Source organism: Meleagris gallopavo, chromosome 5 (assembly GCF_000146605.3).
Source record: "Meleagris gallopavo isolate NT-WF06-2002-E0010 breed Aviagen turkey brand Nicholas breeding stock chromosome 5, Turkey_5.1, whole genome shotgun sequence".
NCBI lineage: Eukaryota > Metazoa > Chordata > Aves > Galliformes > Phasianidae > Meleagris > Meleagris gallopavo.
The window spans coordinates 15,649,289-15,663,901 of NC_015015.2; the positions used below are offsets into that span (position 1 = coordinate 15,649,289).

At 37.7% G+C, this 14,613-nt stretch overlaps 1 protein-coding gene across 8 annotated transcripts in view; it reads left to right on the forward strand.

Annotated features, from left to right (window-relative positions):
* Positions 1–14,613, forward strand: part of PPP6R3 (protein phosphatase 6 regulatory subunit 3) — a 53,278-nt gene that overhangs the window by 19,604 nt on the left and 19,061 nt on the right. For 7 of the 8 annotated variants that reach the window (XM_019615459.2, XM_010711169.3, XM_010711170.3 and 4 more), the window contains 11 exons: positions 155–220; positions 655–767; positions 1,487–1,600; positions 2,260–2,389; positions 4,258–4,410; positions 6,350–6,499; positions 7,030–7,094; positions 8,810–8,925; positions 9,315–9,400; positions 10,565–10,651; positions 14,085–14,182. In XM_019615459.2, coding sequence (XP_019471004.1) covers positions 155–220; positions 655–767; positions 1,487–1,600; positions 2,260–2,389; positions 4,258–4,410; positions 6,350–6,499; positions 7,030–7,094; positions 8,810–8,925; positions 9,315–9,400; positions 10,565–10,651; positions 14,085–14,182 — 1,178 coding nt within the window. The remainder of the gene's footprint in view (positions 1–154; positions 221–654; positions 768–1,486; positions 1,601–2,259; positions 2,390–4,257; positions 4,411–6,349; positions 6,500–7,029; positions 7,095–8,809; positions 8,926–9,314; positions 9,401–10,564; positions 10,652–14,084; positions 14,183–14,613) is intronic. The other variant, XM_010711174.3, reaches the window with a different exon arrangement.

The window sequence follows — 14,613 nt, forward strand, 5'->3', positions numbered from 1 at the left end:
TTTTGCTTCTGTCCTTTTTCTGAAGTGCTGTTAATCCTTGTTTAGAAATATCAACAGCATGAGTCAGGGCACTTCTCAAACTACTTTTAATTCCCTCAATTAAATTCATTCACTTGGACAGCGTTCTTACCAATGTCCACAAATGTTTTTACAGTGGCTAAATGAAGAGAGGATTATCCAACGGCTTGTAGAAATTGTACATCCATCTCAAGATGAAGATGTAAGTATTGGTCTGATGTTCTTTTTGATTGCTGTACAGTAGTGTTAGAACTCTTCTAGTTGGACTGTTTTCTGCTTGTTTATTTTCAGCAAGCTAATTCCAGTATTTAATAGTGTAGTAGTTTGTGCTTGGGAAGGGCTTGCTTTTCCCCCCCCCCTTTCTTTGAGATTTGCAGAGTGTATTGGATCCGGGTCAAAGCACAGTGTAGACTAAATGTTACTTTGAGTGTTCAGCTCTAACATTCTGCCTTTTTAATACTGCAAATACTTTCAATACCAAAAGCTTTTTGTCTTGTTAAGATTTTAGGTATGGCGTAGTATAGTTGTCTAAAGTGTTTTGTGGTAGAAAAGACTGTCAGTTTTGCAGGTCATTTTCATGAGGAATTCTACTCTGCCACGTTGTTAATCTAATGATGCTATATTTTTCTGTTCCAGAGGCATTCAAACGCATCGCAGTCACTCTGTGAAATTATTCGTTTAAGCAGAGATCAGATGTTACAAGTGCAGAACAGCTCAGAACCAGATCCCCTGCTTGCAAGTCTAGAGAAGTAAGCTGGTTTGCCCAATTTCTGATATTTTTTATTCAGTTAATCAGAGCAGCATTTAACATTTGTCCTTTAAAAGCTTTGGAATTGCAATCTCCGCTTTCCTGGTAACTTCTCCTGACTGCCTGTTATGATCTGTATAATTTAAAATAGCTGTGCAAATAAGCACAGCTCACCTGGACAAATTCCCCGGTGGCTTCTCTTAACATTCTGTCCCATTCTTGTACCTTGCTTCTGACTAAGGAATGTTAGACTTAAATATTTCCTGCTCTGTCAGAGTTAATGGGATCAGACATAGAGGTCAGCTTGATACAGTGCAGAATATACATTGGGAACTTTGGCTTTGATCTGTTATTTTAAGTTGATCTAAGTGTTTGATTGTACTTGAGACGATTTTTGTCTATCACCTTCTTTGTTTTGCTGGTTCTAGGATTAGGTTTGTGGCTGTGTGACATGGTGGAGTGGTCTTTTGGTCTGACTGCAAACTATCCTTTCCTATCATACTGATTGTCAGATTTAAAACCACACAAAATCAGGAGGAGTAGGGAAATTTTACTGCGGTGATGATGATGGAGGTGACTGTGGTAACAACACCTAATGGCTTGAAATAATACTTTGCTTTATCCTGTTCGTTAATTTGACATGAGCAAACAGTAACGAGTTCTCTGTGATAACTGTGTCATAAAGAACTGTTGTGTCTGATGGCTGTACTTTGTTTTCAGACGAGAAATCATTGAGCAGCTGCTGTCTAATATTTTTCATAAAGAAAAAAATGAATCTGCAATAGTCAGTGCAATCCAAATATTACTGACCTTGCTTGAGACAAGACGACAGACGTAAGTGTTCTTATTACTTATGCCTGCTTACTTTAACTTATCTGCTGAAATGCCTTCTGTGTTCTTGACTGAAATGTTTTAGTGGTCCATCACAGCTGAAGTGAAACAGAGCCATGTGTAATAATGCCAGTATTGATCAGTTCCCCAAATGACTGATTTTTCTGCAGGTTTTTTCCTTGAACTTGCCACTTGACAGATCAGACTTGTTTCATTTCATCTTTTTTTTCCTAGAAACAAGGAATAGAGCATCTATATAAGTGTAGCAATTGGATATTAACTTCCCCCCCAAAAAGTTATTTAGAATTCTATTACAACTTCACTTTTGAGAAACTAGTGAACAGAGGTTTGATTGTTTAATAGACAAGTGAAGCTCTTCCTCACAGAAGAGGGAATATAGCAGCTGTAGTAGTCTATCAGTAGCTGAAAACCATGCTGGACATTTCAAATGTGATAAACGTAGGTACCTTAGGTCTAGTGTTTGGAAGAATCTTGCTCCACTGTAAGTTTGTGCTTGATTTTATATTTGTAATAAGATCATGTTCTTTTTCTCTTGTTCGTTCTGTTTATGTCTTCAAAATAGTGACGCTCAAAATTATGCCTTAGTGTTGTTTTAGAACTGGTTTTGGCATTAATAATCAGACATGGTTTGTGTGCTTTAGATTTGAAGGCCATATAGAGATCTGCCCTCCAGGCATGAGCAATTCAACGTATTCTGTCAATAAAAGTGTTCTAGAAGCCATAAAAGCACGACTTTCATCCTTCCATGAACTCCTACTTGAGCCTCCAAAAGTAAGTGAAACGTTATGTTGTCAAAGAATTTGAAGCAAGGCTGTCGCTGAGTGATTGTGTTTTAGTTGGATTTCAAGAACAAAACCTAGTTTGTCTGATACCTTTCAGGCAAGAGCCCAGGTTCCTTTCCTGCCTCTTCTGACCTTTTCTATTCATTATATTTGTCTCTGAGCCAATATTTTTTGCTAATTGATACACTTTTCCAGCTTAAACTCAATTCACCTGGCAAGTAGCCTTGAAGATTACTTCCTTCTGAAAGCAAGGAAATAAGATTTTCCTTTCTATTTTTGGCAGTCAGTACTGTTTTCAGCCCCATAAATCCTATCTGAATAGGAAACAAGGATTCTGGCTGCCTCAGTTGTTTGGAACTTGTGCAGGCCTCGTGTTGGCTGTGCAAAGTTCTTCTTCTAGACTTTTGCAGGTCTAAGAGTAGACCAGCTCTATTGCATGTACCATGCACTCCAAGCATACTAAATGCTGCTTTGTTCAACTGATATTTTTTTTTTAAATTTATGATAAGCAACATATCCATGTCATGCTGTTACTAAAGATAAATACAACCAGCTGTATGAATAGATATTTTATCTATGACTTTTTTTTTCCCCATACAATTATCACCAGTAGGATTTCAGATGGAGCGTGGTTCGGGTCAGGGTGCTACAGTCTGTAGGAGAAATCAGAGTTAAAACGGCCCTCAGGAGTTTGTAAAAGATCAGATAAAAGGAACGAGTTGGGATGAGGATGATGGAAAAAAGGTAGTGGTAAAGATTGTTGTAGCCTAGAAGAGATGAGACCTCAAACATTGAAGTGCAGAAGAGTTGAAAAATACAAAGAAACTGTCTTGATTTGAAATGAACAACATGGCACGATACAGATCTATGGTAAATTAAAAGCAATGTATCTGAGTATTTTCCAATGTTTGGAATGCTAAGCATTTAAATAAATCATCTAATGAAGTTATTGAGTCTGCTTTCTTTAAGCACTAGTGAAATGAGTACCTTTTTATATCCGTGCCCTTAGATTTTTGTGGTAAAGACTGGGCTGAATGACCTGACGTGATGTCAGTCAGTTTTGACATAAGGGAGAAGCAATGGTTAGGCAAGAAATAAAGTTAGTCATTGTGGAAGGCAGTACATTTCATTGTGGCCTGCTTCTCTAAGTGCTTTAATACAGAAAGAAAGACATCTTCATAACTTTGCCTTGCTCGTGGCATAGTTGTTGCTACTAGACTTTTCTCTTGGAGTAGTCAATACGAGACTTCTCTGATTGGCTGATAATTAATTATGTGATAGCGGGTCTGATCTGGCAGCCAGCTAAAACTTTGGTGTAAAAGCTTGGCACATATTGTAAAATGAAGACCTGTTAGTGCATGGAAGGGAGTTGTTGCTGATGGAAGTAACTTATTAGAACACTGTGGATGGAGCCCGTTTTGTCTCTAACTTTAGAAGAATGAACCAAGAGAAGCTTTTGAAATCATTTTCATGTAAATGAAATCAGGGTTGTTGAGGCATAATGTGTGTTTACAGACTGTCCAGCTAGCTGTTTTCAAGTGCTGTAGTAATGCAGACTGTAACTGAGTATGTGGATTAATGAGTGAGAAGTGTGTTTCCTAACCCTTTTTGTGGAATGCATCTGTTCCAATATTCTGTAGCTACCAAGCAGTTTTTAGTGTCTTTGGTTTTATGTGACTGTTTTCCGTTGCTCCTTGTCTATAGATAAAGTTAAAATGAGCTTTAGTTTTCAGGATTGAAAACTGCTTCCCTGCAATTTGTGTGCATAATAGTAATGAGGTGTTTGGGGTTTATTTTTCCGCTGTTCTTTAATATGAAATTTGAATCATTCTGTGCCTCTTTAATTTTTTTTTCCAGAAAAATGTCATGAAGACAACGTGGGGTGTATTGGATCCACCTGTGGGGAACACACGTTTAAATGTGATTAGATTAATATCTAGCCTTCTACAGACAAATACAAGCAGTGTGAATCAGGAGCTTATAGAACTAAACAGCATAGGAGTTATACTGGTAAGAACTTCATGCTACCTTACTTTTGTGAATTGCTAATAAGGACTTTTCTGATCTTTGTTGATGCAGATATAAAATGGTTTCCAGCTTTTCAACTTGTGTTGTAGCTTCTGTTGCATTGACAGCTTTCAATTTCTAGTTTCACTGTTAAATGTGTTTGTTTGAAGTTAGCGTTTTCTGTCCTCTGATCATTCCTGCACATCTTACTCTTTGCACCTTCATAAATCTGCATGATTGTCTTGGATTAGTTTTCTTAAGCTTATTTTTTCAGCTCCACGTGCTTGAGTTTTCAGCCGTGTTCAAAGCTTCCCTGCCATTCTTATTCTTTTGCCAAGCTAGTTCCTCAACTTCTCTGTCCCTCTTCTGATGTGCAGCACACTATATGCTATCTCAGTGCCTTCCTATAAAGGGACAAGTTACTCTTGGCAGCTTATAGATTTCAAAACTGCAAGCAAAATGTTGCATGAGAAACTTGTAGTCAATGAACTCCTTGCTTTTTGCTAATCTGCCATCTCTGCTTTGAGTACTTCCCACCTCACTCTTTGGCTGCAGCAGGAAACTTAGGTTGACCATAGTGTTCCAATGTTGATATCAGGTAACAAATACCTAGCAAAACATGCTGGAATTTATATTGTAGTATCAGAATATGATGAAAGTTTCTGATTCTAAGCAGGTAATTGCAAAGTTTAAAATAATATTTTTCAGCCTCAGATTGATTTAATCTAAAATCTTTCCTTCAACTAAAGTAGCTGTAGTTATGTCATCTTCTCAGTGTCTCCATCTCCATTTCTCTGTCCAGCCTGGGTTTGCAGTTTGCAGACAGGTGTATAGAAATAGCTAACTTCATTCTGACATGAATTCCCATTTATCTAAGGGAATACATGTGCTGTAAATGTTGGATTATTCTTTTAAGTAAGTTTAGGAAAAAAAACACAACTAAATTCAGCAGACTTCGTATAAGGAAAACCAGTGGTACCTGCCTTGAATTTCAGTGCTTCATGGTGTTTCTGAAACAACACAACTTTGCTGCATAGACCTTATTAGGAATAGTAGTTGTTCACATCAGTAGCTTAGCTTTTGTCAAGGGTGTCATTAGTTTAGGAGAGCTGAAGGGGAACTGTTATGTTCTTCAGATGTAGCTTGAATGAGACTTGAATTACGTTATTTGATGCTCCTTCCATCACTGCATGTATTTCCATTACTAATCTTGTTTTCCTGGGACAGCAATCATTTGAGTTTTGTAGTAAGAAATAGTCTAAAATGACTGGATGTAAAGTTTGGAAAAAAGAAAAAAAGTAAAATCTGATGCTTAAAAGGAGATCTGTGACCAACTAGGAACATGACTAGATGAACGCAATTCATGATCTGTCAGCCTCAGTATTTATCTTGTGTGAAGCATTAAATAATCTCAAATTGCATCTGGATTATCTGAGATAGCTTTCTTTAAGAGAAGAATGAAACTAGTATAGATAGTAGGTCCAAAGCAGTTAGATGTAATTTCTTGTAAAGTGTCTCAATAAGGGCAGAAGCATGTCACTGAAGGATATTGGAGGCACTAAAAGTCTGTGGTGAACTAAAAAAAAAAAATATAAATTGTTCAGGGCTAAGGTCATAAATGGCATTACTTTCTCAGGGAGTCTCAGGGCTGTTGCTAGCAGAAAGAATTTAATGGGGAGTATAATTTTAGTTTTCTTTGTCTGAAAGTGCACTATTGGTTACCCCCAGGCTAACTCTAGCTTGAATTTTTACTCTCATCCAGCATGATAGGCCTTATTCTCTAACAACAGCAAGCAGAAGAAATAACTTTTTTGTAAATCACACTTTTGCTTGCACAGTGATAGTTATTGCAAAACTTGGAGAACTTGCTTGTGTTGCTGGAGTAAGTCTTATGTTTGAAGAGACCCTGGTTTGTATAAACCCTCTTGAATTTGTTTTTCAGGACATGTTCTTTAAGTATACGTGGAATAACTTTTTGCATACTCAAGTAGAAATCTGTATTGCATTGATTCTTGCAAGTCCTCTTGAAAGCACAGAAAATGGCACAATTACAGATCAGGATTCCACTGGGGACAATCTTTTATTGAAACATGTAAGTTGTGTTTTTGGAAGGAGTTTCTTGAATATTCCTACCCCCACGATATGGTAGCAGTTACTCTTACATAAAACATAACTCAATTTTACTTTATATAGAATTAAGAGTTCTTTGGTTTTTTGTTTTCTTAACGTGTCAATTCTGGTTGTTAAACCTGAGAGTGCCACGAAGTGGGTTTTTGCTGCCTTCAGAGTAAACGTGTGTGTAGAGCTGCAAGAACTCCCTTGTAATTGAAGTTCCTCCTACTGTTAAGAATTAAAATTGCTATTTCAGTGTCTGTTCACTACTACAGTTCAGCAGCTGCCATCAAAGAGAAATCAAAATAACGTAGCTTCAGCCTTCAGGTTTCTGCCTGGGATCTGGCTGCTGCTTCTGAGCATTGAAACCCTTAATCCAAGTATCTATCCTGAACCTGGAACTAGTTGCCTTGTAAGACATGAGGATTTCTTAAAATCAGCCCTGAAATGCACAATGTTGTTCCATTTAACTTTATAGCTATTAAGTATATTTTGCATTTTATTCCATAGCTCTTCCTTAAGTGCCAATTAATAGAACGAATACTTGAAGCATGGGAGATGAATGAGAAGAAGCAGTGAGTAACTAGTTTTCTCATTTCCTGCAGTTGTCGAAATGCAATTTTAATTGTGAAATGTATGCATGATCAATTCAGACTGAGCTGACCAACAAATACACTTGCTTAAAATGTTTTTAAAGACAGATGCATCTCTTTCCTGAAATACGCAGTGCATTCGATATTTATTTGGAAGTACAGTTTGTTTGGTAGTAAATGGAATAATTAAGTTCTACAAACAGTTAATATTAGGAATAAAGCTTTCACATGTACTGAATTTTCTTTCAGAATCCTTCTGTTTCTCTTTTAGTAATGCCTGAAGTTTAGACCATCTTTTTGGTAGCATTTGAATACTTTTTCCCATTACCACATAGGAATTACAGACTAGTCTGTAATTCCTACACTGTGTAAAACATTACATCAACCAGTTGAGTCTGCCCATCTTCAATTACAGAAACATATCGTGAAGTTTTAAAGGAATGGGGGGGGAAAATGCTTTTGTTCAGTAAGCAATTGAAAATTAATAAACAGTTCAAACCATATTATGTTTTGGGGAGCAACAGACTTATAATTAACAAAAGTGAAGATCTCAGCAATGGAATACCTTCTGGAAGTGTATGACTGTGGAAAGGATGCAAGTTTCAGGTAGTCAGTTCTGTCTGAAATTGAGTTCATATCATGAGCAAAAACTTCCAGTCTTTACCTGAGGTGATACAGTGGTGCTCTGAAGGCTCTCGTGTTTGGCTTGAGAGAGTTCTGAACAGTGAATGTTAGAGCTCACTTGTGAAAATACTGAGTTAGCTGACTGGGATACTGTTGCTGGTTTGCTGGTGTATTATTTGAGAAACAGTACCATTCCCTGAAATAGTCCTATTCCTATCTGGTGTGAATCAGAAAACACATGACTAGTGCAGCTGACCTAAAAATAAGGATGTTGAAATATCTGAAGAGAGTGTTATGAAGGAAAGGGATGCAATTAATAGGGATTCTGGCTTAGTTAGATCAGGCTCTCCCACCTACCTTCTATTATATATCATGGTTATCTCCTGAGGTTATAGGAGAACTACTAACCTAGATTATGAGCAAATAGATTCTTGTTTCTATGCATTCAACCTAAAACTATTCTTTGGGTGGATTTTCTTGATTTTAATGCCTGCCATGTGGGAGAATTCATTACTTATTTGCTGTTGTATGTTTGTGGTATTACTGGCAAAGCTTTTGGTATAAACATCCGATTCTGCTTCTGTGTGGAAAAAATTGATTTGCTCTTTGTATCTGTTTTGGTTTCCATGGAAACAAATAGGAAGCATTACTTTCAGAGCGACCTACATAATATCCTATCAGATAATGCACCAGTGCTCAAAGTGTATAGGAGCACAGCACTGGAAAATATTCTCAGCAGCAGTGTTTTTCTGAATATTACAGATGTGTTGTCAGTTTTGTCTTCATCTTGGTAACACAGCGTATTCTTTTTCCCCACACACAAACGTGAAAACAGAAATGATCTGTTCAGATGCTCTGTACTTCCTTCTTGGTAGTTACAGCCCTGTTAGTCTCCTGAATTGAGTATTTTTGTGTACCTCTAGTTTTAGGATGCTGCTCTTACCTGTTAAGAGCTTGGAGGTTAACTTGCCTGTCTTGTATAAGTTCTTAACTCTGGTAGGATATTTTGTAACAAAATACAATAGCAGAGTTGCTCAGAGTGCATGCAGTTCCATTTCTTTGGTCTCTTGCAGGGCTGAAGGAGGAAGACGGCATGGCTATATGGGTCATCTGACAAGGATAGCAAACTGTATTGTGCATAGTACAGATAAGGGCCCTAACAGCACACTAGTCCAACAGCTTATTAAAGGTAACGTTAATGCTCTTCATGTTTCTGTTTGTGAATTCCAGCATTGCAGCTTTAGGAAGTTGATCAAACTTAAATTAGAAGGCAGATTTTGGATTTAAAAAAGAAAAGATTTCTGACACATTCAGCTTGAAAGCAGTCCTTAAACAGATGTTTAATTCTCTTTCAAACTTACCTGAATGGTATCGAAGCTCCTTGAAGTAAATGTAAAGAGATGCTGGCCTGCCTCGTTAGGACTTCTTTGCTAGATGAAGTACTCCGTATGTCTTTAGTATTTGTATGTTGTTCACAATATTTCTGATTGCTTTGATTCTTAAGAGAACAAGAACAACTAAAAATGGTGATGCTTTACTGTTGATTGTATTACACTGTTTTTCTCATTCCTATCGTAGAGCTTCCAGAGGAGGTCAGAGAGCGGTGGGAAACGTTCTGCTCAAGCTCTTTAGGAGAAACTAACAAAAGGAATACAGTGGATCTCGTAAGTGGTGTTGGTTAACATTAAAAAATTTCCTGCTGTTTGCTTCAGCCCCACTGTTGGTTTTTCTTGTCGTTAGTACAGTCAGTCTTTCCTGCTGCCAGGATACCAAGGTAGCTTGTGTGAAGTCAGCTGCTTCCAGTCTGCAAACTGTATGGCAGGGCTGGGTGGTAGGCATGCAAGAATAAAGCACCCCAGGTCATGTGGCTTTTAAATGAGTGTTACACATCAAAGGAGAAAGCGTAGAAACAGAGTATATTTCAGGAAAAAGTTGTCTTCATTTGTCTGTTGCATGCCTGCCATGACTGTGGTATTGCATTTGTGGGAGCACAAGAAGTTGTCTGTGAGGTTTTTACATTTTCTGTGTTTAAACACTGCTTTTGTGTAGACTGATCTCTTGTCAAAAGATCAGTAAATAAAAAAATCACATCAACCAGCTGTGTTTACTTGAGAATCTGTACCATGGAGTTCTAGGGGTGTGTGCAGTAAGGCAGTGTAGTACAGTACTGAGCAGCAAGCTGTCCTCTACACATCTGCTTCATATAAATGATTGTCCATAAAGCGTGTCTTAAGGCTCAGCTGTAACTACTATTACTTAGCCTTACTTCTTGAAATTACTGTTACTTTGCCTAATTGCTGTCCTGGCTAAAATTACTTTTGGAGTGCTGTTCTGCTAGAAAATAGCTACTTCCAAGACCAAGTTCAGCCATACTGCTGCTTAAGAAACAGACTATTCCCGCTGGTTCTGTGTTGTGTGATCAAAATCATCCCTTCTTTTTAGAGTAATGGTTCAAACAGTTGTTGCTATGGTAATAACTCCAGGTTTGCTTCTGCAAGCAGATGCTGATTATGAATTTTTGAAGGTGAATCATTTCTTGGTTAACTTCATTTTTGCAAATAGTGTAGACACCTGGGACAGTCTCTTCATTTTCCCGTGTTCCTTATTTTGGAAAGGAAGATGTGTGTATAATCCAGCCTTTTAGTGGCATTAGTTCATGTATCTTGTATTTTTATTGTAAGTTCTCTCAGGTTTAGGTTAATGGTATTGAAAAATTTTGGAGTCTGTTTTATGTAGTATAGCAGTTGAGAAAACTGTAACTAATTCAGTTTCTTGTTTGGATTTGAAATCGTCACACAATAAGCAAATGACTCAATTATTTTGTTTAGGTTACTACCTGCCACATTCATTCTTCCAGTGATGATGAGATTGACTTCAAAGAAACTGGCTTCTCACAGGATTCTTCTTTGCAGCAAGTGAGTTGAACTCTTTTAGCTGCATAAGTTCTTTTCTTAAAAAAAAAAAAAAAAGGAAATAATCCTTCTAGATCTGTACTGTTTGTGATAGATTTTTTTTTTAACTTATTTAGATGTGTTCTCCTGCACACATTTACTTTATTGAGCCCATAGATGTGACTTCTAGCACACAGCATGGCCTTCTGGTCCTTCAGTTTTTAAGCTGAGATGGAGCTGTGTATGCACATCTCTGCTTGTTACACCTAAGCCATTTCATCTGCTGGCTGTCTGGCTGAGCTGAACACAGTTTCTGTGACCTTTGTTCTTACTAGATGGAGAAGGCTGATACAGTGAATTCTGTTTGTTTTCTGGAAAATATTAATTGTTCTGAAATCGGAGCTGGGCTTCTGTTGGGTCTTGGTTAATAGATTTTTCTTAACATGTTGATCCTTACTTCAGTGGGGAAGGGGGGAGGGTTGGCTATACATTGTTGCATGCTTTTAGTTTAAGGCAAAATGTCAAGAGCAGAAGTTGTCACAACAGTATAAACAAAGAGCCAACTAACTACAGTTCTGTGACAGATTGTATCAAGCAGCTGGAATGGTTTTAACTTTGTAGACCCTTGCTACTGGGCAGATGGACATAGCTAAATCTTCCTGAATTAAATTTCTAATGTGCTAAATCACTTATTTGTGATTCAGTATGTGCTTTTGAGAGCTCCTTCGTGAGTGTTTCAAACATAGCTATTTATCATTTAATGTAAGAAAAAATTAAATCTGAGGCTGTAAGGAAGTTTCAAGTCCACCAGACTGAAAGCTTAAATCACAGCTATGTCCACCTTGAAGCTTTAATGCTTTCATAGTAATTGATAACTCTTATTTAAAAAGGTGATGGCATTTGGAGTATTTTGGGGATGAGTGATTATGGAGAACATTGGTGCCATTTTCATGAAGCATGACAGAATTTTTCTAATAATACTGTCTGCAATATAAATTTCCTTTAACTCTTCCATGGATGGTGAAAGAGTGGCAGCTGCTGGTGTGTAGTTTTGTCATGCAAGACTACTGATAGATGCCCTATACAAAGCACCAACTTGTCTAGATCATTAATCGAAATCATATTTCTTTCAGCTCATACTAACAGCTGTCTAGTACCTAGTCTAAGACTGGTTTTGGTACTTCGCACATTTTCTATGTTTTTAATGATAAGTAATTGCTTTTCAATGTTTGAATTGGGAGTGGTGGCTCAAATTTAGAGAATTAGTTTCATTTTTATCTGCTCCATGGGTCTTGTGCATGTATGGTCTGCTGAATTCCAGCATGATAGGTTGGATGCCATCTGAAGCAGCTCTAGTGAGAAAGTGAGATCTCAAAGCAACTCTGTGCTTCTCATGCACCCCTTAATAATCCAGGCAGAAATGCAGGTAGTACTACAGTGAATAACTCGAAGGAAACTATTTTTTATATATACATGTTTTTCCTTAGCTAAATAAACTGTGTATTTTAAAGTTGTCTTGTGAAGAAAGCAAGGTATTAGACAAGATAAGTCACTGATGGAAAATGCATTGAAATTACTTAAAGCGTTCTTTAATGAGTAAAGATAACTGGCTACAGCTAGCCTAATCTCTGTAGGTCAGTAAGTAAAGCGGGGGGGAATCAGGAGGGCACCCATTAGGAAGTAGGTGAGGAGTGGGAAATACTAAAGAACCTGTTTACCTTTTAATTTTTTGTCAAATTTAACTTTTGTTTATGCAGAATTACGCTTGCATCCAAGTTTAGTTTGATGCTGTACTTCTAATAAGTCCCCATTGTGCCCAAAAGAAATGTTTCTTTTCACTCAGAGACACTTCTAAAGCAGTTTCTGATGAGCACTTCAGAACTGATGTCTTTATCAAACATGTCTTCCTGACAGCTAAGCCTGGGATGTAAGGTTTCTTGTGCCATTACTGTTTCATGTGCTGCCTTGCAATGGCTGTAGAAATTCTTCCATTGTTCTTTTGTTCTGCATACACACTAAAACACAGTATTGCTTTTTGTCCCTTTTTCAAACATATGAGTATGGGATGGAGCTGTCCTGCCCTAGGCACACAAGCAGTTGGAAATTGCATTTTGTATACTGTTGTATACAATTCTGATGTAGTGACCAAATATAGAATCATAGAATCAGCAAGGTTGGAAAAGACCTAAAAGATCATCCAGTCCAACAGTTCACCGATTACCATTAGCTCCCACTAAACCATGTCCCTCAACACAACATCCAGTCAAAGGAGTTTCATAATCCCTTCATGTCTTAATTTTCTGTTTATCCTGTGACTGGCATTAATGGCTGCACCCTGTTTTCACTCATGCATTTGTAACATCCGTAATAGCGAAGATGCTTTACAAGAACAGTTCTCAGTAACCAGCATAAAGATGAATAATGATTTAGTGGGACAGTCAGTAATTGGTTGTTAACCTACGTAAGCCTGATACATGAATTGTGTTGGTATGAAATCCTGAAGTTCTGAAATGCTCTCAGATTTTAAAATCCAAGATCAAAATACAAGAGTTCCTGCTTTGCCTTGGCATTGCATAGTAACCCTACGTACCAGTGCCTGCATTCAGGTTTCTCAGACTCACTCTCAGCCTGATGGTACGTTGCTGTTTGCCTCATTTCTATAGCCATCATTTTTCTCTTTCCTGCCTTAATTCAAACTTTGTTTCCACTGTTCTCTTGTTTTCTTTCTATATTCACCTTGTTCTGCTTCACCACTTTCTTTAGAGGTTCTGTCTGTATGCTGTGACCCCTTGGCTACCTGGGAAGGCAATGAGAGAATTGACATCAGCCATGTTTTCTGGAGTAGCTTGACCATGGCTGACTTTACACACAGAAACAACACTGTTAAAAGTTCGAGGGGAATGAGTACTAATTTAGTTCATAGTGCTGGTACACCTATCTGCTGGCATTTGGTACTGACATCCTTTTTAAAAAAATAAGCACAGTTGTGACACTGCCCTGACGTGTGGGATGTTAAAGAATTTACTGTGCATGCTCTACAGTTTCTTCCAGATGTTGAAGAGACACTGTTAGTATGTATGTATGAGCAATCCAGCTAGTGATGAACTTAGTATCTCCAGTTAATGTACTTCTCTGCATTTTTTTCTGCTCATATCTTAATATTCATATTAAGAAAAGCGTTGTGTTGCTCCCCTGCTTCTTAAGGATGCATTTGGAAGGGTGCTGGTTAACACATGGTTAAACTAGAGATTTAACTTTCTCACTAAGAGCTGCAATTAGACTGGCTTTCAAATCAGTAAACGTAAGGCGCGTAGTTAGTGTTAGCATTAAATTTCCTTTTGCTGTTTCTTATGTTTAGATTAGAGAGACTTTTATTTCTTTGGAGCAAAATGGGCAAATAGGATTTAGAGTATTATTAGAATCATTATATCACTGTCGTTGGTCCTGGGGTTGCCAGGCCTTTTCTGATTATCAGATGCAACAAATGACGTCCAATTTTATTGACCAGTTTGGCTTCAACGATGAGAAGTTTGCTGATCAAGATGACATCGGCAAGTGAGTATATTGTTATGCTGGTTTTGACTGTAGTCTCTGGAACTTCTTTCTTTTTTTTCTTTTCTGCTGTGGTTTTGGTGATGACAAATACCAACCTGTATTCATGTGAAGCAGTTGGCTATCAGTCATGTCTTCTGGTACCAAAATGTGTTTGAGCGCTCTTAGAAAGCCTCTCTGAGTAGTTTATATGGGATAGCAACAGCTAATCGTTCACTTGAAGTGCCCTGACTGGGCCAACATGAGAACATAAAGCTTGTGAGTGAAGAATAAATTGTAGTTCTGCTCTTAACAGCCATATATGACCAATGAGTTGGCTTTATTGGGGAGTACTTCTGCTTGCAGGCACAGAGAGTCACTGACCCCTCTGAATCAGTGTAGCAGAGCAGATGAGTTGCTCTACTTAGAAGTTTGCCTATGAAGATGGCAGGAAT